The sequence below is a fragment of the Chanodichthys erythropterus genome, chromosome 6, assembly GCF_024489055.1.
Source record: "Chanodichthys erythropterus isolate Z2021 chromosome 6, ASM2448905v1, whole genome shotgun sequence".
NCBI classification, from domain to species: Eukaryota; Metazoa; Chordata; class Actinopteri; order Cypriniformes; family Xenocyprididae; genus Chanodichthys; species Chanodichthys erythropterus.
The window spans coordinates 35,622,489-35,647,844 of NC_090226.1; the positions used below are offsets into that span (position 1 = coordinate 35,622,489).

The 25,356-nt window shown below is 37.9% G+C and overlaps 3 protein-coding genes across 6 annotated transcripts; all 3 read right to left on the reverse strand.

Annotated features, from left to right (window-relative positions):
* Positions 1–437: 437 nt before the first annotated feature.
* On the reverse strand, positions 438–8,445 carry ift52 (intraflagellar transport 52 homolog (Chlamydomonas)). Of its 3 annotated transcripts, none has more exons than XM_067387590.1 (14): positions 8,355–8,445; positions 7,848–8,143; positions 4,890–4,977; positions 4,683–4,812; positions 4,419–4,494; positions 4,246–4,317; positions 3,259–3,385; positions 3,101–3,184; positions 2,795–2,863; positions 2,131–2,285; positions 1,826–1,913; positions 1,494–1,602; positions 1,258–1,403; positions 438–643 (listed from the first exon to the last, which is right to left on the reverse strand). In XM_067387590.1, exons 2-14 carry the CDS (start codon positions 7,964–7,966, stop codon positions 599–601), a joined length of 1,308 nt encoding a protein of 435 aa, XP_067243691.1. In that variant the 5' UTR covers positions 7,967–8,143; positions 8,355–8,445; the 3' UTR covers positions 438–598. The 3 variants fall into 3 exon arrangements, with proteins under 3 accessions (XP_067243691.1, XP_067243690.1, XP_067243692.1); XM_067387589.1 differs by having other exon boundaries at positions 8,343–8,398; XM_067387591.1 differs by lacking the exon at positions 8,355–8,445 and having other exon boundaries at positions 7,848–8,336.
* A 658-nt stretch (positions 8,446–9,103) lies between these two features.
* Positions 9,104–16,844, reverse strand: srsf6b (serine and arginine rich splicing factor 6b). 2 transcript variants are annotated; one of them, XM_067388803.1, is made up of 6 exons: positions 15,622–16,615; positions 14,433–14,593; positions 12,159–12,280; positions 10,550–10,752; positions 10,404–10,475; positions 9,104–10,322 (listed from the first exon to the last, which is right to left on the reverse strand). In XM_067388803.1, coding segments are annotated over exons 1-6 (1,044 nt in total). In that variant the 5' UTR covers positions 15,624–16,615; the 3' UTR covers positions 9,104–9,838. The 2 variants fall into 2 exon arrangements, with proteins under 2 accessions (XP_067244904.1, XP_067244903.1); XM_067388802.1 differs by lacking the exon at positions 15,622–16,615 and adding an exon at positions 16,636–16,844 and having other exon boundaries at positions 9,109–10,322.
* Positions 16,845–16,936: 92 nt separating this feature from the next.
* acot8 (acyl-CoA thioesterase 8) lies at positions 16,937–24,327 on the reverse strand. Its single transcript, XM_067387592.1, has 6 exons — positions 24,155–24,327; positions 23,700–23,836; positions 23,397–23,622; positions 23,162–23,319; positions 21,816–22,007; positions 16,937–17,405 (listed from the first exon to the last, which is right to left on the reverse strand). Exons 1-6 carry the CDS (start codon positions 24,286–24,288, stop codon positions 17,290–17,292), a joined length of 963 nt encoding a protein of 320 aa, XP_067243693.1. The 5' UTR covers positions 24,289–24,327; the 3' UTR covers positions 16,937–17,289.
* Positions 24,328–25,356: the final 1,029 nt, after the last annotated feature.

A 25,356-nucleotide genomic window follows, 5' to 3' on the forward strand; every position in this document is an offset into this window, starting at 1 on the left:
GACAAAAATTGGAAAACAAGTTTCAAAGTTTTTGAAAGTGATACCGTTATGGTTCTGAGTAAACTACAGAAACATGAAATGCATTTTGTGTGTTCAGTCTACAGGTGTGTAGTGTTTCTCTAGGAAGTGACGTCGCCATCTACTGGCCCGGCAGCAGAACACAGCCCTTATAGTGGTCTTCATGATTAAATGTGAATGGGATCTTTTTGACAACGGTATCATCTGTACATGGAAAACACAAACAAAAATTTTCCGTTCGTGACTCCAAGAGCTGTAATGAGTGTCACATGAGAGGCTCTAGGACCAATGAAAATAGAGAATCAGTGTTATGCAGAAAGATGCTTTTTCAGTGTGTCAGAATCATTCTTGAATACTGGATTTGGATGAAAATGTGCGTGAATACAAATAAGTTCCAACATGAGAAAACAAAACTCGGATATTTATTGAAAAAAGTCAAATATTACAATTGTGAATTCTTTAAACCATAGTTATGATGAAGCACACCTGACTGTTCTTGAAGCAATGTGCAGTTTGAGTGTTTATACTGTACACACACACACACACACACATCTGATACTCGTCAGCTCCACGGTCTGCTTCAGTACATGTTGAACCGTGCTTCTGTGGTGTCGATGTCATGCTCCTTGAGGAAAGAGAAATGATTTATCATTATTGTGTTAAATTCATGTTCTGGTAATCTAGAATCAGAATATCTTCCTCTTGCATCATCTCTTCTCTGATGTTGAGGGCGGGGCAACCTGTCACTCACATGAGATCCACCAATAGCAAACCACAACCATCCAATCAATTCCCCACAGACAAAATCAAGCCCCGCCCTACATTTGTTCTTGTTTGAGAAGCGTTTCATTCGTCACGGTGGAGAGAAGAGACTTCTGTTTCATGATGACTTAAAGATAATTCACCCAAAAATAAAATGTAATTTAATTACCCTTATTTACATTATTTTTTACCTTCTGTCAAACAGAAAGAGAGATTGTGGGTAGCATGTTCAAGCTGTGCTTTTTCATAACTCCATAAAGAACCAATAAAACACCATATACAAATATCATGTGTTTAACATTATTTAATCTATATTGATATTCTATAGTCTTCTGAATGAAACTGAAGTTCTGCAGTGTAAATCGCCCTCACTAACAGTGTGAAAATCCTACAGGTTAGAAACATGTGGTGCACGAATGATGATAAGAAATGAAATCTTGGCCAAATAAAACAGAAATGTTTCCGTGTTCAACTTACTACATTGAGCTTCTTGAACTCCACCACCTGGAAGAAGACGTGCTCCAGAATGTGCTTGGCATCTCGCTTTTCCTTGTCCAGCTTCCCCGTCACTCCTAAGATGTCTCCACATTTACGCACATAGAACTCAAGATCATCGTCGGTACCTTCGAGAAGACGACACATCCGTTACCAATCGCCTTGAACAATGACGGCATTACAGATGTGTGCGTTCTGAACCGACGGTAGAAACTCACACTTGTTTGAGAGCTGAGCCAGCCTCACTTTCTCAGAGGAGAAGGTCTCGTCGAGGTCAAAGAGGTCCAGCATGGGAGGAGGAAGGTCCCTAAACGCCGGCTGAAAGACCTGAACACACGACACAGCCTCCGTCACACACACACACACTCATTATAAGCAGATCATAATCACGCTGCACTGATTTGATCATTCCCTTAGATTGTGAAAAGTAAGCAATGATGTAATTGGCTCCACCCATGTGACCTCAGTTACATCAGCAGAAACAAAGTTTGAGTCACAGAAAGTGAAAACAGTTTGTGTGTGTGTGTGTGTGTGTGTGTGAGAGACTCACGGCCGGCTGCAGAGGAGGCAGAGGTGTTTCAAACTGAGGCGTGATCAGCTGCAGAGCTTCATGTTTTACATTCAGCTGCTTGTAAGAACTGAAAATACAGACAATAATTAGTTATTAATATTTTTCGACGCATGTCTGATTGGCCGAGAACACAAACTCATGTCACGGTAAGTTCTTTATTCTACCAACTCGTGTTTTTAAAGCACACAGGAACCGCTCGATGACAGACTGTGTGTGTGTGTGTGTGTGTGTGTGTGTGTGTGTGTGTCTGAACACAACATGAGCGTGAGCTGAAGGCGTCTTACTCCAGCACTGAGGGAAGAGTGTTTGTGTGCAGCTTCAGCAGAGACGTGTCAAAAAGAGATGTGAAATCTCGCGGATTCTCGTCTCCCTCCTGCAGACACACCCTCAGACGCTCCGACAGACTCCCAGTGTCCGGCAGCATGGTGTAGTCCGTGATCTGGGAAAAATCAAAGGAACAACATCAGTCAGTCCTGAACGTGAGCTGTGCTGCTGTTAGAATCACATGATCACTGATCAGAAGTGACAGTAAAGACATTTATAATGTTATAAAGATTCTGTTTCAAATAAATGCTGTTCTTCTGAACTTTCTGTTCATCAAAGAATCCTGAAAAATTAAATACATGACGGTTTCCACAGAAATATGAGCTGATAAAAATCATAAATGTTTCTTGAGCAGCAAATCATCATATCAGAATGATTTCTGAAGGATCATGTGACACTGAAGACTGGAGTAATGATGCTGAAAATGTAGTTTACTATATATTCAGATAGAAAACAGATATTTTAAATTGGAATAATATTTCACTGTTTTTACTGTATATTTCATCAGATAAATGCAGCTTTGGTGAGCAGAAGAGACTCTTTTCACAGAACCCCATGACTCTGAACACTACCGTACTGAGATTGAAGATATGAAGGCTGAACCGGGTTAATCATGTGACTCACCTCCGGGTCCTCTGCATCGATCTGGTTGAGAGGAACGCCGTCGGTCGTGAGCCACTGGAACACAACATCCTGCAACACACACATCATATGATAATCTGGTCAAACGCTGTGTAGTGTGCTCCAGCCGTGAACCACATGATTTGAGGTTTTATCACTGACAGAATCGGTGTAGGACGAGTGATTGGAGAAGGTTAAGGGTCAGGGTTTGTTCAAAGTGTGAGCAATAGCAAAACACTGCTAATCTAGAGTTTAGCACACACTGAACAAACCCTGAATCTTCACCATCAGTAACAGTGAATATCCTACCATGATTTTACTGTTCTCCTCCTTGTCCAGGTACTGGTCGCTGAACATGTGACACGAGCCCAGAACTGCCAACTTGCCGGCGTTCTTGACACAAACAGAGACGTTAAAGCACAGAATAAGGACAGTTGAACACAGATAATCACACTGACTGGACGCACCTTCGGCTGATGGAAGGCCAGAACAGGCCTGTTGAGAGGAAAACACACGGATCCAGTGGACAGGACGGCCACCGCCGGCTTCATCACATTCAGTGTGGCTCCGTAAGGGTATACGAACGTCAGCGCCCTGTTTAATCATCAAATAAAGTCATTACTTGTTCTGATGTGGGACTTTAAAGTGCCCCGTTATGCTTTTTCAGATTGATTGTGTTACACTACATGTTGAGACCCCCTCTAAAATGAGGTTAACCCTTAGTAAATTAAATAAATTAAAACAAAAATATTCCCTTTCATACAGTGTGTGATAGAGACGTTTGTGAATGTAAAAGATCTGCAAAGATTCAAAAATCAGAGTTTTTGTCTCCCGAAAGAAAGAATCGACTCTGAACTGAAACGAGTCGTCAGTAATTGAGTCTCACTTCCTGCTCGTAGGTTTGTAACTAATTTGCATAATGCCCGCCTCTGCTCTTCATTGGCTGAACAGCGTCTCTTTGCCCCGCCCTCAATCACTGTAGTTGTATCTGAGACTGGAAGAGTTTGGTTCGTGTCGTTCATGTCGAGAAGACGCTGTTTTCTGCTGAGATTGATACGGTAAAACCGACGCCGTCGTTACTGTTCGTATCACTGCGAGATTCAGATATGATAATGAGCGTTTGGTTTCTGACCAATCACAGCAGAGCAGCTCTCAGAAAGGCGGGGTTTAGAGACCGAATCCTTGATGGAAGCGTTTCAGACACTGAGAGAAAAGAGCTGATGCTGCAGTGGATATTATGAGAGAATTAAAGTGTTTTTGATCCTGGATGAATGTGAACCTGTTGTAGGAGACGAGAAACAACATTACAAACCTTTAAAACGGCATAAGAGGGCACTTTAACTGTAAAAACACTGTATCTCCGTACGGTTACTCCTCAAACATTCATCATCCACTGACCTGTACGACTGATGATGTTCATATTAACATAAATAGAAAGTTCAGCTCAAGCTTACTGTGAATTATTCCCCGAATTTTCTTCATCAATCATTCCCGTGACCACTTTACCCGCGGCACGACTGATCTCCCTGAAAGAACGAGATTCAGATTGAGAAATCCTGCTTTGCTTCAATATAATCTCCACACAAATTCACACAGAAACATTTTAATCCACATGGGAGACACAAACCTGTTCAGAACACCGTTGGACACGAGAGCTTCTTTGGGATGGAAATATTTGTAATAGACGTTCCTTATTACTGCATCTGCAAATCCAATACAAGAAAACTGATCCATTTCAGAATAGTTTAAACTTGAACACATCTCTTCCCAGATTTAAAACGTCTAAATTCAAGTTTAGATTTTTGTGAGGCACAAAATAATTGAATTAATGTGAAAATGTTGTTTTCAATAATGAGACTATGATGTACAGACGACATGAAGACACACTCACCGCTGTTTATCATAATGCCAAACTCTTCCAGGAGGAAGTTGATGTTAGTGTCATATTTCATTTCTCCTCCTTCTCCGAGCATCACCAGAATCGCTCCACCAGCGTCCAGATACTGCTTCAGGACCTCCAGCTGAAGCACAGCAGACACACAGACGATTAGAGCCGAGCGTCTGACGGCATCAGAGCATTCGTGCAGCAGATTCTCACCTCAGCGGCGGTGAACTTCTCTCGAGGGCCTGCGGTGATCCATAACTTCACTCCCTGGAGCTTCTCCAAGCTCAGCTCCTCTTTGATGCTGCAGAACATGTACAGTTAAGCATGGAAGCTTGTTTCTGATGTGAAATTTAAAAATAAATACATAAAGGTAATTGTGCCTTTTTCACCTCGGACATTTTGTAATTGTAACTTTCTTTTTAGTTTAGATCTCATAACTTTTACTTTTTTCTCGTAATTCTGAGTTACATCTCGTAATTCTGAGTTACATCTCGTAATTCTGAGTTAGCATCTCGTAATTCTGAGTTACATCTCGTAATTCTGAGTTACATCTCGTAATTCTGAGTTACATCTCGTAATTCTGAGTTAGCATCTCGTAATTCTGAGTTACATCTCGTAATTCTGAGTTACATCTCGTAATTCTGAGTTAGCATCTCGTAATTCTGAGTTAGCATCTCGTAATTCTGAGTTACATCTCGTAATTCTGAGTTACATCTCGTAATTCTGAGTTAGCATCTCGTAATTCTGAGTTACATCTCGTAATTCTGAGTTAGCATCTCGTAATTCTGAGTTACATCTCGTAATTCTGAGTTACATCTCGTAATTCTGAGTTAGCATCTCGTAATTCTGAGTTAGCATCTCGTAATTCTGAGTTACATCTCGTAATTCTGAGTTAGCATCTCGTAATTCTGAGTTACATCTCGTAATTCTGAGTTACATCTCGTAATTCTGAGTTAGCATCTCGTAATTCTGAGTTACATCTCGTAATTCTGAGTTAGTATCTCGTAATTCTGAGTTACATCTTGTAATTCTGAGTTAGCATCTCGTAATTCTGAGTTACATCTCGTAATTCTGAGTTAGCATCTCGTAATTCTGAGTTAGCATCTCGTAATTCTGAGTTAGCATCTCGTAATTCTGAGTTACATCTCGTAATTCTGAGTTACATCTCGTAATTCTGAGTTAGCATCTCATAATTCTGAGTTACATCTCGTAATTCTGAGTTAGCATCTCGTAATTCTGAGTTACATCTCGTAATTCTGAGTTAGCATCTCGTAATTCTGAGTTAGCATCTCGTAATTCTGAGTTAGCATCTCGTAATTCTGAGTTACATCTCGTAATTCTGAGTTACATCTCGTAATTCTGAGTTAGCATCTCGTAATTCTGAGTTAGCATCTCGTAATTCTGAGTTACATCTCATAATTCTGAGTTACATCTCGTAATTCTGAGTTACATCTCGTAATTCTGAGTTAGCATCTCGTAATTCTGAGTTACATCTCGTAATTCTTAGTTAGCATCTCGTAATTCTGAGTTACATCTCGTAATTCTGAGTTAGCATCTCGTAATTCTGAGTTACATCTCGTAATTCTGAGTTAGCATCTCGTAATTCTGAGTTACATCTCGTAATTCTGAGTTTGCATCTCGTAATTCTGAGTTAGCATCTCGTAATTCTGAGTTAGCATCTCATAATTCTGAGTTACATCTCGTAATTCTGAGGTTACATCTCGTAATTCTGAGTTAGTATCTCGTAATTCTGAGTTAGATCTCATAATTCTGAGTTACATCTCGTAATTCTGAGTTAGCATCTCGTAATTCTGAGTTAGCATCTCGTAATTCTGAGTTAGATCTCATAATTCTGAGTTACATCTCGTAATTCTGAGTTAGCATCTCGTAATTCTGAGTTAGCATCTCGTAATTCTGAGTTAGATCTCATAATTCTGAGTTACATCTCATAATTCTGAGTTAGCATCTCGTAATTCTGAGTTACATCTCGTAATTCTGAGTTAGCATCTCGTAATTCTGAGTTACATCTCATAATTCTGAGTTACATCTCGTAATTCTGAGTTAGCATCTCGTAATTCTGAGTTAGCATCTCGTAATTCTGAGGTTACATCTCGTAATTCTGAGTTAGTATCTCGTAGTTCTGAGTTACATCTCATAATTCTGAGTTACATCTCGTAATTCTGAGTTAGCATCTCGTAATTCTGAGTTCCATCTCGTAATTCTGAGTTAGCATCTCGTAATTCTGAGTTAGATCTCGTAATTCTGAGTTAGATCTCATAATTCTGAGTTACATCTCGTAATTCTGAGTTAGCATCTCGTAATTCTGAGTTACATCTCGTAATTCTGAGTTAGCATCTCGTAATTCTGAGTTAGCATCTCGTAATTCTGAGTTAGCATCTCGTAATTCTGAGTTACATCTCGTAATTCTGAGTTAGCATCTTGTAATTCTGAGTTAGCATCTCGTAATTCTGAGTTAGCATCTCGTAATTCTGAGTTAGCATCTCGTAATTCTGAGTTAGCATCTCGTAATTCTGAGTTACATCTCGTAATTCTGAGTTAGCATCTCGTAATTCTGAGTTAGCATCTCGTAATTCTGAGTTAGCATCTCGTAATTCTGAGTTAGCATCTCGTAATTCTGAGTTAGCATCTCGTAATTCTGAGTAACATCTCGTAATTCTGAGTTACATCTCGTAATTCTGAGTTACATCTCGTAATTCTGAGTTACATCTCGTAATTCTGAGTAACATCTCGTAATTCTGAGTTAACATCTCAGAATTCTCAGGGTTTATTTTATTTTAAGAAAATAGCGACTTTAAAACTCACAATTCTAACCTTTTCTTGCAATTCTTTTTTCTCATCTCAATTTATAAGTAAATAGTTTAAATCTCACAATTCTAACTTCCCGCAAGTCTCAGAAAAAGTCAGAATTACATTTTTATTTTATGTTTTTATTCTGTAGCAGAAACAGGCTTCTATATTTTAGTAACACAGTGTAGACTGGCCTCATCTGAATATGAAGTAAGACTGACCACTCCTGCTGGTCAATCCAGTTCTTAATGAAACTGCCACCAGATCACATGAATTCATAATCATTCATTGGCAGTCTTTTATTCGCTGCATGTGTGTGTAACTGGTGTTTAGTGGTGTAGATGATGAGAATAACATGTTCACCTCTGGATCCTCCACTGAGCTCTCAGCTTCTTCTGCAGGCTCTTGAACCCGGAGCTGGAGCTGAACAGCTCTCGCTTCGACGCGTTCAGAATGACGATATTCCGCTGCTCTCTCTCCATGATGACATATGATCACGATATTATACTGATATGATCACGATAGTATATTTGATGGACAGATGGACAGATTTCTGTCTCTTCCTCGCTGTTTTCCTCCTCACAGGCTGATGAGTTTAATGTTTCAACACATTATCTCCTCGGGACGATCCTGACGTTAAACGACAACGACAGCAAGAACTGCAAAACACACATAAACTGTAAATATTTCATAACATAAACTGCAAATATTGTGCATCATCACGGCTAAGCTAGCAGCTAAAGCTAATCTCTCTCGCGACACGACTGATCAGATCTGCTCAAATACGGCACAGTTATAGCGCTACATCACCGACAATATATAGATGCTTCAAAACAACGAAAAAGGCATTAAAGTTACCACAGAATTCACCATAATGTAGTCTCCGAGAGCGATGCATTGTGGGTATTTGGACAACACGAGCGTAACCAGGGGCGCTTCCTTCATAGCAACTGTGCGTGCGCGTGTATAAATAAAACGGGAGTGACTGAGACAGATTTACACCAGAACATCGGGATTTATTCAATCGAAATTACGATTCAATCGTATTTATGAGCGAATAATGACATACTGAGACAAAACTATGCCATACTAGCTCATATTTGGATTAAAAGTCGAAATTACCTTTCTGAAGTTGGCACCACATACAGTAAATATTAAAAATGTAAACAAATAAAGTCCACGAGTGAAGAATTATTAATCAGAAGTGAGAGGATGACGACACACAATTAATTAACGCCTGAAACAGCTCTGATCAATTATCAGATAATTAGTTAGTTTCAATGTCAAGAAGTGATCTCTATTTTAATGACATTATTCCTGAATCTCTGTCAGTTAATCAGATATGGACATGAAATATTGACTTGAGTTCAATTTTTATTTTACTTCTAGGATTATGAAGAGAATCAAATTTCAAAAAAACAAACCTCAGATGAAACTAAAGGCAGACAGCAACATGAACCTGAAATCATCATAAACGCTGATCCAGAGATGAGCAGAAATAATAAACATACTGTAATATACATAATATACAGATCAAACTCCAGAGCAACACGTGGTCGCTGGATTGTTTTGATGTGAGAAGAGAGCAGAATGTGTTTTAAAAGTCAGAATTGTGAGAAAATCGTGAGATTAAGAATTATTTTGACCCAGATTATTAAAGTAATAAATACTAGGCTATGTTGAGGTTAAATGGCTGGACATGTCTGTGTATTTGATGTAATCACACCTCATGTGTGAACAAAAATATATCTGCTCTTATTGAGAAAGAAAAGCAGCAACACTAATAACCAATTAAATGTTTATTTAACTAAAACACTTGAAAATATCCAAAAATCCATTTAAAAATGAGATCAATCACAGAAATCACACTGCAAGTGATGCATTCAACTTTTTGTAAACAAAAACAAAAATTCACAAAGTCATTTCAAGATGAGCAAAAGCACTAACAGAAACAAAAGCTTCCAGGGAAAAGAAAAAAAAAAGAAAAGAAAAATCATCAGCAAGAGACAGGAATGAGTTACTCTACATGAGGACGCTCCTCGATCACATGTGTGGACAGATACGCATCCTCAAACATGACAAGAGCCTCTTAAAGACGTCTCATACTAAAGCAAGAAGAACAACCAATGACCCGAACAATGCACAAAATATTACAAATTCTGATTGGAGACGCCTCACGTGGGGAGAAAAACCCTCTGTATGCAATTGTGTTTTCATGCAATGTTGAAAACGGGACGTGAATCAATACTACACTGGGCGCAGCCTCGAGCGTCTGGTGAATGTTCACAGGCTGTGAATGATCAATTAAACACTGAACTGCATCAGATGTTCCTGCTGCCAGATCCAATCAGAGACTAGTCTTGAGACGCAGACCTGGAGCGGGAACGAGACTTTGATCGAGACGGAGAGCGAGACGCAGAGCGTTTGCCGGGCGACTCCGACTGACGGCGATTCTCTTTCGGGGACGGCGAACGAGAGGCGGACTTGGCCCTCTCTCCGTCTCCGTTCTCCCTCGGCGAAGCGGAGCGGCTTCGGGACTTCTTACTCACAGACTTCTCCTTGGAGCGGCTTCTGGAATCTCTCTCCGACTTCGCTTTGGAGCGGCTCTTGGAGCGACTCTTGGAACGGCTCTTGGAGCGACTCTTGGAACGGCTCTTGGAGCGAGATTTGCGCGCGTCGGAGCGAGAGCGGGACTTCTGCGTGCGCGAGCGGGACCGAGACTTGGACTTTCTGGAGCGGGACTTTGTCGGGGACTTGGAGTGAGACTTCCTCCCGGACCTGGAGCGGGACTTGCGACCGGACCTGGAGCGGGAGCGGCGCTTGCTGCGGGACCTTGACCTGGAGAAGACGGACAGAAGCGAGTTAGAAAAGCAATCAGAGTCACATTTCAACCGCACAAACAAACGAGCGCCATCCTACCGAGATCTGGAGCGGGAACGGCTCCGGGAACTCCTGCGGCTCCTGCTGCGAGAACGGCGTCTGCTACGAGACCTGTGAAAGAGCGTTTGAGTCGAGAGATCTACAGAAACACATGACTGAGACGAAGCTGAAGACGAAGGCCTGACCTGGACCTGCTCCCAGAGTAGGAACGGCGGCGTCTGGGCTTGTCCTCCACCAGACGGATTTTTCTTCCGTTAATATCGGTGCCATCCAACTTGTCAATAGCTCTCTTCATATCGGAGTAGGAGCGAAACTCAATCACGCCCTCATTGGTCCGTTCTTTGTGGGCGTCGGCGTAGGTCACCTCTCCGGCCTGACGCATGAAGTCCTGCGGTGAAGAACAACAAGCGCTTCTGTTACGGACACAAATCTTTCCAAAGTCACTCGGTGTCAGAATTACTAAAATAAGCCGTCAGCTCAATTAAACTAATTAAAAAGAAAACCAGATAATGAAATTAAGATCAAGTGTTCTGAAAGTGAGTACACTTCCATGTTTGACTTCAACTGCACTTTATATTGTACTTCAGTAAATCTTAATTCAACATTTTTAATCGTTGTTTTTATCTTTTGTCATGACTTTAAACACTCATTTTGACATGTTCACCAACTACTAAAGCTCACGTATTGTACATCTAAAATGAGTTATTCAATATTACAGTTCAAGGGGTCACATGATGCATGTATATGACCTGCCTAAAACACCTCAATCCCAGTCCAGATATTACTTCCTCAAATGTCCACAATGTAAAGGGTGAACTAACCCATTAAATCATTGCCACTAGGGCTGGGCGATTTGTCCGATTTTTTTGATAAATTTGTATTTATATTTTGCCTCGATCTTATTTCAATCGAGAAATCGTGATTTTGAACAAAAATGTTAGCAAGCATTACACGTTGATTACAGTAATAACCATATTAGGAGAATCTGACCTCATGATGGCGCTGCTGTCATGTGACGCTGTGAACGTAGAACACTGTTCTTAAGTGGCTGTTCATTCAGAAATGCGTTACTGGGTTATAAAAATTAGACGCAGGCAGTGGAATGAGGAAAAAAAGTTATTACACACAAGTTTTTTACTTGACCGCCATGCTTTTACAATGCCATTTCATGGGTACTTTTGTTCTTTTACTTTTTTTTTACTTTTCAGATGCTGCAAAAGACAAGAGCAACATCTAAACATATCCACCAAACAGAAACAATAGATTTACAGGTTTTTGCATTTCATTGCGCTATTTGTCCTGTTTGATGTTTCATGTTTGCATGATGGTGACAGAAAACAGCAGCAGCTTGAGCCTGTTTTTAACACATTTACTGTTAATAATAGTGCATTACTGAGGTTATTTATTATTTAGCATTTTCTTATTTTATATTAATTCTGAGTAAGATGTGTTTAAGATAAGTTTGTACAACATTGCCTTCATATTTCAGGCATATTTCTGAAAAGATATTTATCAAATTGTTTTACATTACACCATGTTGATCGCTTCATGTGTGCTGCACTTGCAATGGAACTTTAACCAGATTGTTAATAAAGAGAATGTTACTCAAGTTAATTTGACTAGCTAAACAATAAAAAATAAACTCGAAATCATGAATCTGTCTATCGTTCTGAGAAAAAAAAAAAAAAAAAATTATATATATATATATATATATATATATATATATATATATAATTTTTTTTTTTTTTTTTGCGCCACATCACCCAACCCATATCACCTTAAGTAAGTGCTCACCTTGAGGTCCTGCCAGCTGCAGCGACTGGACAGGTTCTCCACGATCAGACGGTACTCTGTGCGAACCGGAGGCCCATATTTGTCTCTTCCGCTTCGGCTCCTGCTGCTATAACCACTACTGCCTTCAGACAAAAGCCAAAAGACAGCAGACAATCAGCACTGAGTCGGAGCCGACGCACAGGGCGCACACAAGGCAACCTCTTCAGACATCAACTGCATAAAGCGTGATGTTCAGGTGTCTTCCTACCCCACCCCATCAATACACACCCTCAGCACCACACAGTTCTGAAGGGAACGATTACTGTGGGATTATTAAAAACAAACAAAATAAATCTTGACATTTGACCGCACTGGATTTGTTCAATCAGTCCCTCTGAAAGGGCCAAAGGTCGCATTGCTGGTCTTTACCCAACAGCTCAAGAACAGCAATGCTCTGAACATGAATACCGCTGCAGCGACACAGGTTTAACAAACGAGTACATGATACCCTCATGAAAACAAACTGGAAAACTAGAAAAAAATTAAATAAATAACCAAGACTACTTACATTAGATGCTGACGTTACCTGTCTACTGACAGAACAGCGACAGCACAAGAGATAGCAAGGGAAGCCCATTGCTCTTTTTAATAAAAAAGAAAAAATAAACAAAAGAAAAAAAAAAAGAAAAAAAAAAAAAAAAAAAGGAAAAACTAGCGGGTAGCTACATAAATTCGTTTAACCTGACCAATATTTCGTTCAACATAAAAACCAATGGGTTTCCTCACCATCACCCTGGTCTATTGGCAAAAGGCAGCTGTCATCATGGCTTCCGGTTAGGTCAGCCAAGGGTCAAAGGGCAAAGGTCACACACACATTGTAAGGTGAAAGCCAAGGCCAAACGGGACAGGCAGTCATCTTAGCCTCAATGGACTCGGACTCAGCCCGCACCGGACTCTTTTAAATTGAAACATCAAGGACTTTTGTTAATGTTGAATTCAGATGTAAACACAAAATCGCATCGTCACACGTCATACTGTTTACATGCCAGTGAGGCGTCAGGATGTGACAGAAAACAACAAAAACAAAACAACTCATTACGAGGGCTGCCCCTTAACAGTCGACTAAACGTCAGTCCATCGACCTGCTTATTTGAGACGTGAGTGAGCAGCATCTTTACACGTCCGTTCGCTCTAACGTAGATAAGTGTGCGCTATTATTAGACGCACATCCGTGTGTGTGTGTACAGCGCGCTTACTGCAAGACATGGAGGCGCGATCACTTATGCTCATACAGATACATCATTCCAGTGTAAGAGAGTTCACTACGTAGTGTGAACTCACAAGAAACATCGTGCCTTTGTAAAATAAAGAAATCATGAATCGCTTTCTGCCGTCTCCGTGAACTGGAGCGCGCCACAAAATAAACCAAACTCAGTGTGCATACTCGCCTCACAGACACGAGAAATAAATCTATAGAAGGCTTGAAATGTCTACTTTTAAACTAACCAATTAAAATCGAAAAGAAACTCTCTGATGTAACCCTTCTGAAGGTGAATTTCTCTGTAGGCGTGTTCACTAAACTGCGGAGATGAGCGTCAGTATCGTCAACATCTCTGCAGCTGACTCAAGTTTATTAATAAATAATTTCATTTTTCAGACACATCATCAGCTTTACGAGCGCAGAATAAGCTATTACAGCTATATATATAATAAACGATTGTTAGGGTTTAGTATTCTTCTCAGTATATATTTAAATAACTAAATTAATATAAACGAGCAATTAGTCGACTAATGGCTTAAATGAACGACTAGAAATCTCTTTAGTCGGGGGCAGCCCTGCTCATTACTAAATCTATTGGCTAGAATAGATTTAGAGCTGGACCAATGAAAAGTGGAAACAGCCCACCACCTGACATGTAAACATCTTTAGTCCCTAACTTTTGAAGATTACTCAAGTTATACTGCATATTCTTCTCATGACCCTTGGCATTTAAAATGGGCCAAAACTACAAAAGCAAAGGCATCTTTTGAGGGAATCCCCATTTTAAAAAGGTCACATTTCAGGACCATCTGCATTAAATAGAACAAAAGAGATCCCAAAGTCCTTCGATCCGGACCACAGGAACTGCAGACTTCAGAGAAATGTAGTTAGTCACTGGATGCAGCGCAATAGCTTTGAAACGACAATCCTCTGCAAGTTAAAAGAGTGATTATTCACCTCCACTTCTTCCTCGAGCCTGAGGGGAAATGAAGAGAGAACAGGGTTGTGCGGATGATGAATGAGACTGAACTTACTGCGCCCGCCGCCCCCATAACCCCCACCGTATCCATCTCGGTCCCGCCGCGGCCCTCGGGCGTGCTCCACGATCACACGCTCCCCGCACAGGTCTTTACCGTTCAGCTCGTACACCGCGTCATCTGCGTCGCGGGTGTCTTCAAACTCCACGAACCCGTACCTGAAAAATATTATAATCAGAACTGGAGTTAAAGATCTACAGCACTATAGATGAATGTAAACAGCCTCGACACAAGAATACGGGCTAGATCATTCGTACATGGCAGAAGGAAATTCATCGTCATCTCGTGACAGTAGAAGAGGAACAGACAATAAAATATAAATACAATATTCAACAGTCAACATTTGAAGTGGATCGAAAGAAGTTCAAAGTTGTCCTTATGAGGCATTCCCACCAGACGAGGTTTGCGTGAATAAATCGCGCCATTTGCGCGTAGTTGGGCGCTTGAACATTGAGTTTACTCGCTTCACAACAGATGCGAATTCACATCATGAGAGGGGCTTCGTCTCGTTTCTCCACAATTCCTCTGAATAAACTTGTCAGCGGGAAAGTAGTCGTAAAATACGAATAAGCTCAATTTGCCGGCTTTAGCTAGCTTGTCTCAAAAAAAAACAAAAAAACAACAACAACAAAACATATACATATATATATATATATAGCTAAAATTGAGCATAAAGGTGGATGGAGATGTACCGTACAGCGACGATGATTTTGTTCTCAATTGTTATTTCAGATTTCTGCCTCCGCTCGCGAAGCCATAATCATGTCACTACTAGAACAAGCTCCTGATTGGTTAATGCAGAGCAAATATTTGCCAAAGTTCCGATTTTTCAACTTGCGTGAATCACGCGTTACGCATGTCAACATCCGAAACGCTTAATTTGCACCACAGGATGTCTACGCTTCATTAGTGTCTGGTCTGAACGCACCCTTAGAAGGTTTTAGGACAACTTTGATGAAAGATTTTAAACCAATTCAAATGCTGACTACTGTATATAAAAGACAAGGTAATAAAATAAAATATAAAAGAACAAACAATAAAGGATAAACCAAGAAGAATACAAAAACAATTGCAAAATATGCACTGTATAAATGAATAAGAGAAAACGCATGCAAAAAAAAAAAAAAAAAAGTCAAAAAATGATGACGTGTTTACTGGCGCGAGGGCGGGGCAACCTGTCACTCACATGGGATCCACCAATAGCAGCCACAACAGAAGTCCCTTTCGGAAGTCCAGTGTTGTGCCGAATTTCTGAAGTTGCTACCTGATTGGCTAATCCTAACCCCTCCCCCACACCTAATCCTACCAATACTAGGACAGTTTGCCAGGGGTCAGAATTCGGTTCTGGAAGTAAAATTCCATTCATTTTCCCTTTATGAGGAAATTATTATCTTAACGGTCGATAAATGATTGTTAACGCTTTCAGTCCGCATGATTTCAACTTATCTAAATAATCGCGCTTAACTGCAGCATTCCTGCTCAAACACTACACCAGGACACAATGTCTGACAAAATCTAAGTCAATTTCTTTTTATTAAACGCATTCTATATAACGTTACTCGCGTTAGATGAAGCGTTGTTTAATACAGTTTAAGCTCTATATAAGGCCAAATGACCGCCATATTGGCCAGTATCAATGCACAGCACATGCTGGCAAACTGTGCACGAGCCATACTATATAATCGAGGAATAGTGCGAGAATCAGGTGGGAATGATGCTAGTCCAGAAGTGTCCGAACAGATTTAGGTGCATTTAAACAAACACTGAAGTGCGCGAGAACTGATGCGCGCGACACACAAACAACGGTTCGCGAATTCAGGTCAGCACCATTACACATGTGTAACGTTACTCTACATACTAAAGTTCATTTGATCTCACCCTTAGATAAAGGGTCATTTATTTACAGAGACGATGTTAAAGCGTCGATGTTTCAGTATTGTTAAAGATCTGATCGTATAAAGAAGTGCACGCGCTCTGAACAACAAACGGCCGCCATTTTGAGCACGCGGCGCGAGCGTGAGTCAGACGGATTAACTCCTCAAACCTCCACACTGAGCGTTTACACTGCCTCCTGAATCCAAGATCGCAGGCAGAGAGAGGCATTCAGTGTGCCTAAATGTCTGAAGATGCGAAGTTATCATCATCATCATCATGATGAGGAAGAGTCGAGGCCGCGCGCTCTCCTGCTGCACAAACTCACCCGTTCTTCAGATCGATCTCCAAAAGCTTCCCGTACCCGCTGAAAAACCTCTGAATGTCCTTCTCCCGCACATGATAGCTCAGTCTGCCGACGTACACCCGCGGCATGATTAATGCTCGGTAAATAAGAGTCAAACACACGAAACCCCGTAGCTTTAATCGCTATCGGTCTGCTCGGAATGGCCACCTAGCGGTTATAACGGCGTCACTTCCGGCGTGTCTACGCGCACGCAGGAACACGCACGAGCAGCAGTGCACTAGATAACTGTTTAGATACTGAATGAGTACAACACAACCTCAGCTTGTTTAGTTTATTAATAAATTATAAATAATTCAAGTTCTTGTTTACATTTAAAATAGCCCACAATCACCTGCAGTGTGTCACTGAAGACTTTTGTTTATAATTAAACTGAAGATAATCTGATTGTTCATACACTTCATGACAAAACACTGTCTTCAACATTTCTGAACAGGGTTCACCTAAATGGACAATTATTTTAAAGAGACAAAAAATCAAAGTTTATAAGTGCTGTTATTTACTGCAGAACAGCTGCAATCTTCACATTGTGTTGTAATATGACAAATAATATCAACAAAAGTCTGGCAACTATCATAAGGCATCTTAAGAATTCCATTCTATTTCAAAGTATATCCTCTATAATTTACTCTGAGAAACTGCCTTCACTCGTATGACGCCCTCCTGAGCGCAGGAAGCTGCGAGAACCCCATCCTGTCTCCACAGACGGCCCTGGACGAACCCTCTGCTGCCTCCTGATGGGAACACAGTGTAGTGCACCAGTGTGGTGTTTATTATCATATATACTCATTAATATAGACATTAATGGTGTTTATTATCATATATACTCGTTAATATAGACATTAATGGTGGTTATTATCATATATACTCGTTAATATAGACAGTAATGGTGTTTATTATCATATATACTCATTAATATAGACAGTAATGGTGTTTATTATCATATATACTCATTAATATAGACAGTAATTGTGGTTATCATATATTCCTGTTAATATAGACATTAATGGTGTTTATTATCATATATACTCATTAATATAGACATTAAAGGTGTTTATTATCATATATACTCATTTATATAGACATTAATGGTGTTTATTATCATATATACTCATTAATATAGACAGTAATGGTGTTTATTATCATATATACTCATTAATATAGACATTAAAGGTGTTTATTATCATATATACTCATTAATATAGACAGTAATGGTGTTTATTATCATATATACTCATTAATATAGACATTAATGGTGTTTATTATCATATATACTCGTTAATATAGACATTAATGGTGGTTATTATCATATATACTCGTTAATATAGACAGTAATGGTGTTTATTATCATATATACTCATTAATATAGACAGTAATGGTGTTTATTATCATATATACTCGTTAATATAGACATTAATGGTGGTTATCATATATTCCTGTTAATATAGACAGTAATGGTGTTTATTATCATATATACTCATTAATATAGACATTAAAGGTGTTTATTATCATATATACTCATTAATATAGACATTAATGGTAGTTATTATCATATATACTCGTTAATATAGACATTAATGGTGTTGCTTATTATCATATATACTCATTAATATAGACAGTAATGGTGTTTATTATCATATATACTCATTAATATAGACAGTAATGGTGGTTATTATCATATATACTCGTTAATATAGACATTAATGGTGTTTATTATCATATATACTCGTTAATATAGACAGTAATGGTGTTTATTATCATATATACTCATTAATATAGACAGTAAGGGTTTTTAGTATCATATATACTCATTAATATAGACATTAATGGTGTTTATTATCACATAAACTCGTTAATATAGATATTAATGGTGGTTATTATCATATATACTCATTAATATAGACAGTAATGGTGTTTATTATCATATATACTCATTAATATAGACAGTAATGGTGTTTATTATCATATATACTCATTAATATAGACAGTAATGGTGTTTATTATCATATATACTCATTAATATAGACAGTAATGGTGTTTATTATCATATATACTCGTTAATATAGACATTAATGGGGGTTATTATCATATATACTCGTTAATATAGACAGTAATGGTGTTTATTATCATATATACTCATTAATATAGACATTAATGGTGGTTATTATCATATATACTCGTTAATATAGACAGTAATGGTGTTTATTATCATATATACTCGTTAATATAGACAGTAATGGTGTTTATTATCATATATACTCATTAATATAGACAGTAATGGTGGTTATTATCATATATACTCGTTAATATAGACAGTAATGGTGTTTATTATCATATATACTCATTAATATAGACAGTAATGGTGTTTATTATCATATATACTCATTAATATAGACAGTAATGGTGTTTATTATCATATATACTCGTTAATATAGACAGTAATGGTGTTTATTATCATATATACTCATTAATATAGACATTAATGGTGGTTATTATCATATATACTCGTTAATATAGACAGTAATGGTGTTTATTATCATATATACTCGTTAATATAGACAGTAATGGTGTTTATTATCATATATACTCATTAATATAGACATTAATGGTGGTTATTATCATATATACTCGTTAATATAGACAGTAATGGTGTTTATTATCATATATACTCGTTAATATAGACAGTAATGGTGTTTATTATCATATATACTCGTTAATATAGACATTAATGGTGGTTATTATCATATATACTGGTTAATACAGACAGTAATGGTGTTTATTATCATATATACTCGTTAATATAGACATTAATGGTGGTTATTATCATATATACTCATTAATATAGACAGTAATGGTGTTTATTATCATATATACTCATTAATATAGACATTAATGGTGGTTATTATCATATATACTCGTTAATATAGACAGTAATGGTGTTTATTATCATATATACTCATTAATATAGACAGTAATGGTGTTTATTATCTTATATACTCGTTAATATAGACAGTAATGGTGTTTATTATCATATATACTCATTAATATAGACAGTAATGGTGTTTATTATCATATATACTCGTTAATATAGACAGTAATGGTGTTTATTATCATATATACTCATTAATATAGACATTAATGGTGGTTATTATCATATATACTCGTTAATATAGACAGTAATGGTGTTTATTATCATATATACTCATTAATAAAGACATTAATGGTGGTTATTATCATATATACTGGTTAATATAGACAGTAATGGTGGTTATTATCATATATACTCGTTAATATAGACATTAATGGTGGTTATTATCATATATACTCGTTAATATAGACATTAATGGTGGTTATTATCATATATACTCGTTAATATAGACAGTAATGGTGGTTATTATCATATATACTCATTAATATAGACATTAATGGTGGTTATTATCATATATACTCGTTAATATAGACAGTAATGGTGGTTATTATCATATATACTCGTTAATATAGACATTAATGGTGGTTATTATCATATATACTCGTTAATATAGACAGTAATGGTGTTTATTATCATATATACTGGTTAATATAGACAGTAATGGTGTTTATTATCATATATACTCGTTAATATAGACAGTAATGGTGTTTATTATCATATATACTCGTTAATATAGACATTAATGGTGTTTATTATCATATATACTCGTTAATATAGACATTAATGGTGGTTATTATCATATATACTCGTTAATATAGACAGTAATGGTGGTTATTATCATATATACTCATTAATATAGACATTAATGGTGGTTATTATCATATATACTGGTTAATATAGACAGTAATGGTGTTTATTATCATATATACTCGTTAATATAGACATTAATGGTGGTTATTATCATATATACTGGTTAATATAGACAGTAATGGTGTTTATTATCATATATACTCATTAATATAGACATTAATGGTGGTTATTATCATATATACTCGTTAATATAGACAGTAATGGTGTTTATTATCATATATACTCATTAATATAGACATTAATGGTGGTTATTATCATATATACTCGTTAATATAGACAGTAATGGTGTTTATTATCATATATACTCATTAATATAGACATTAATGGTGGTTATTATCATATATACTGGTTAATATAGACAGTAATGGTGTTTATTATCATATATACTCATTAATATAGACATTAATGGTGGTTATTATCATATATACTCGTTAATATAGACAGTAATGGTGTTTATTATCATATATACTCATTAATATAGACATTAATGGTGGTTATTATCATATATACTCGTTAATATAGACAGTAATGGTGTTTATTATCATATATACTCATTAATATAGACATTAATGGTGTTTATTATCATATATACTCGTTAATATAGACATTAATGGTGGTTATTATCATATATACTCGTTAATATAGACAGTAATGGTGTTTATTATCATATATACTCGTTAATATAGACAGTAATGGTGTTTATTATCATATATACTGGTTAATATAGACAGTAATGGTGTTTATTATCATATATACTCGTTAATATAGACATTAATGGTGGTTATTATCATATATACTCGTTAATATAGACAGTAATGGTGTTTATTATCATATATACTCATCACTAGCTCCGTTTCCATCCAAAGTTGTGAATTTAACTAATGCACAAAATCGGAACATCGCATGAAACATTTGCAAATAAATCTTTCTATCCCATGTGCTCAAGAGAACAAAATTGTCATTTCCTGCCACAAAATATCAGTAATAAAAATGGAAGTGGCTCTTTTCTCCTCCATCATAAATGAGTTGGTCTCAAGAGCGTCAGACGAAACTTAATAAACTCTGTCATGTGATCTTGCCAAACCAAATCATTATACTGACAGACTTTGACTCAGAACCACCAAACCAACATTTGAGATGCTGCGATGTGATTGGTCCACTGGTTAGTCCAGTTGTCCAATCACAGAGGGTTTTGAGGGATTTATTCGCATCTTCTTATCGGATAAAAAATGTCTATCCTCATTAGTTTTTACAGTTAAAGCACATCTTGTCGTCTCTATCCAGCGTGTTTTTGTGTGATATTTCAAAGCTCGGATGGAATCATGTGGTACATTAATGAACTGACCTGACCACGGGCTCTCACACTCGTACAGCATCCACTCGTCCGCTCTGAACGTGCTGTGAAACCACATGGCGTGATCCAGCGAGGCCGAGAACTGTGCCCTGTGATTCGGGTACGGCAGCAGCGCCGTCCCCAGGAACGCGTAATCCGACACGTACGCCGCCACACAACAGTGCAGCTTCATGTTACCAGCTCCTGAAATACACACAACATTCAGAAACATGGAGTCTTTGAAGTTAACCTTTGAAGTTATTATGTAAGGAATTTAAAAACTAATTTTACAGAGATTGCGCTCACAATAATGTAACAAGCAATATTTTAGAGAAATGCGTAAACAAATCAAATGTGTATTCACCGTGGAAATTTCATTTGACTGTATTCCATGATTTAACAGTATTGAACGTGCACTTCAGCTCTTAAAAGAACATTTGAAAAACTCCTTGCAGATAATACAATATTAATGAAAGAAAAGGGCACTTAAGTGTACTTTCATGGCTATGTTTCTTAACACACTTAAATACACATTTATAAGTTTTGCTTTAAAGTTAATTTTATGTTGTAATAATCTTTTGTCGTACTTTAAAACACTTATGATAATGTATTGACCAACATACTGAAGAGCTTGCTTATAATTTCAACTGTAGTTACATTGTTAATGTTTTACTTTAAATATGCTAAATTGCAGCTTCATCATTACAAATGTGTAATTACAAATAAATGACTTACAAGTTTCAATAGAAATGACATTAAAGTACTTTTAGTTGACCATAAATGCTTGTCAGTACATTCAGCAGCACACTTTACCATATTTCCAAGACAATAAAAATAATAATGAAATTACATATAAAAATGAACTTGAAGCATGATGTAAGTGGGTCAGAAAAGCACTGGACTACATGCATTTAATGCATTACATTTAAACTATTACACATTTTGAATTAATTGTAAATGCAACCAAGTGCCCCAAAACATTACATTCAGTTTCTTCTTTTAAAGAATATTATTTCCATAATAAGTATGCTAAAGCGTATTTCCAGGTTTTTCTTGACTACGGGAATCCCGAATACTGAAAAGAATCAATCTGAAAAGAAAAATAATCTTGCAATTTTAATTTTAACCTCACAAACCCTACCCTAACTGTATAGCACATTAATCATAAATACTTGTACACTGCGAGAAATAACAGCTTGGACAATTGTGTGCCTTATCTACCCCTGAACGGTGTATTCTAGTACCCTTTTAAGGGTTCTGTCAGTGACAGGATGTTGTGTCTGTAAAGCTGCCGTTTTTGCACATTTTCTCTCAGTGCATGACATCATTTTAGTGGTGAGACGACAGGCTTATTTTACCTATATGCCCTCTCGCTCGCACCCAGAATAGCTTCTTCGGTTCCATGGCAACGCGTCTGTAGAAATCAGGAGGGTTGACTGGCTTGATCTCTATAGGAACTTCATCAGCAAGTATTTTATTCAGGCCCTGTCGTGTGTTATCTGCCAGGTTTGGATCACTGAAAAACAAGGAGAGAGTCATGCGTGGAACAGGCTGTGAGGATTCACTGTGGCAAGCGCAGGTTTGGTGTGAGACCTGAGGGTGCGCTGAATGAGCTGCTCGACCGTGAGCAGTGTGTCCGGCGGAGGGACGGTGGGCATGTGGAACTGGTGCTCCAGTGGACTGGGCTGCTGCATGTGGAACGACGCCTGGCAGATCAGGATGGGCTGACCGTGCTGAACGGCTTTCACAGACCGCACACAGAAACTGCGGCCATCCCGAGTCCTCTCCACCTGGTACAGCACTGGCACCTTTGGGTCCCCTGAACACACACGTGTTGAGAAATAAAGCCAAAGTCTCCATATAAACCCGTGTGTGGTTAGATACAGCTGAGTTTACCTGCTCTCACGAAGTAGCAGTGCAGTGAATGAGCGTAGAGGTGATCACTGACAGAACTGGCCGCAGCTACAAGAGCCTGTCCAACGATCTGACCGCCGAAGAGGCGCTGGGTGCGAGGAACCCAGTGATGTGTCCCTCTGAGAGACGGAAAAACATGGTATTACCATGGTGAGAGTGGAAGCCCATGTTAGAAAAACATTATTTCTGAACCTTTAAAACCATCAATTTATAAACGTTTTTCTTGGTTTTAAGAACATCAAGGAAAGATTCCATTTTAGAATTTTGCAAACGTTCTTTTAATCGTTTCTGAACGTTCTGAATCATTTATAAAGCGCGTCCATCTGACGAATGAATAATGTTTATTAAAGACCAGATAACTCTGAATGAACGTTCTGTTAATGTTCCTGGAAGAACGTTTACTAACACACTCAATGTTTTGAAGAGACATGGCTCACCTGAACAGGTCGGTGTCGAGCTTCTCCAGATTCAGCACACTCGTGACCAGAACACTTCTGAGATCAGCTTCACTCGACTTGCGCTCTTGATATACTGTAACGTCAACTCGAGATTCACTGCCGCGTTCAGCCATATTTACTGTGTCTGTGTGGCGGCGGATCTTCTGAACCGATTCAAAACCCTTTCAGCGAGTCATTTGCGTCATCAGTCAAAATGTTCACGGAAGTAGTGCTCACGTGACGTGCTTCTAATGTTGTAGTATTTTTTTTTTTTTGTAAATATTGCTACGTGTTGATGTATTGGTGCATATAAATTAAAATTATTACATTAGTAACGGGAGACATCAGTTCCGGATCTTTGAATCAATTAAACTATGATTCACTGAACGGCACACGGAGGACATCTGCTGGTCAAATGCAGATAAAACGAATCGTAAGCAGCCTTCATTAACATTTCAAATGATGCAGAACCAGTGTTAACCCTTACTTTTAAAGGGTTAGTTCACCCAAAAATGAAAATTTTGTCATTAATTACTCTCCCTCATGTCGTTCCACACCCGTAAAACCTTCATTCATCTTCAGAACACAAATTAAGATATTTTTGATGAAATCCGATGGCTCAGTGAGGCCTGAGCAATGACATTTCCTCTCTCAAGATCCATTAATGTACTAAAAACATATTTAAATCAGTTCATGTGAGTACAGTGGTTCAATATTAATATTATAAAGCCACGAGAATATTTTTGGTGCGCCAAAAAAACAAAATAACGACTTATTTAGTGATGGCCGATTTCAAAACACTGCTTCAGGAAGCTTCGGAGCATTATGAATCTTTTGTCCAATCATGATTCGGATCGTGTGTCAAACGGCTGAAATCACGTGACTTTGGCGCCCTGAACCGCTGATTTGACACAAAAGATTCATAACGCTCCGAAGCTTCCTGAAGCAGTGTTTTGAAATCGGCCATCACTATATAAGTCGTTTTGGGTTTTTTTGGCGCACCAAAAATATTCTCATAAGGTCTTAGGTGTGTGAAGGTCTTACGAAGGTCTTACGATATTGCATTACTCCCTAAAAAAGGTGCTAATTGCGTTACTTAGTTACTTTTTATTGAAAGTAATGCGTTACATTTTACATGTGTTACATGCGTTACTTTTTCTCACCTGGGCTGGGCTTGCTTGTTTGTTTTTAATAACAACAAA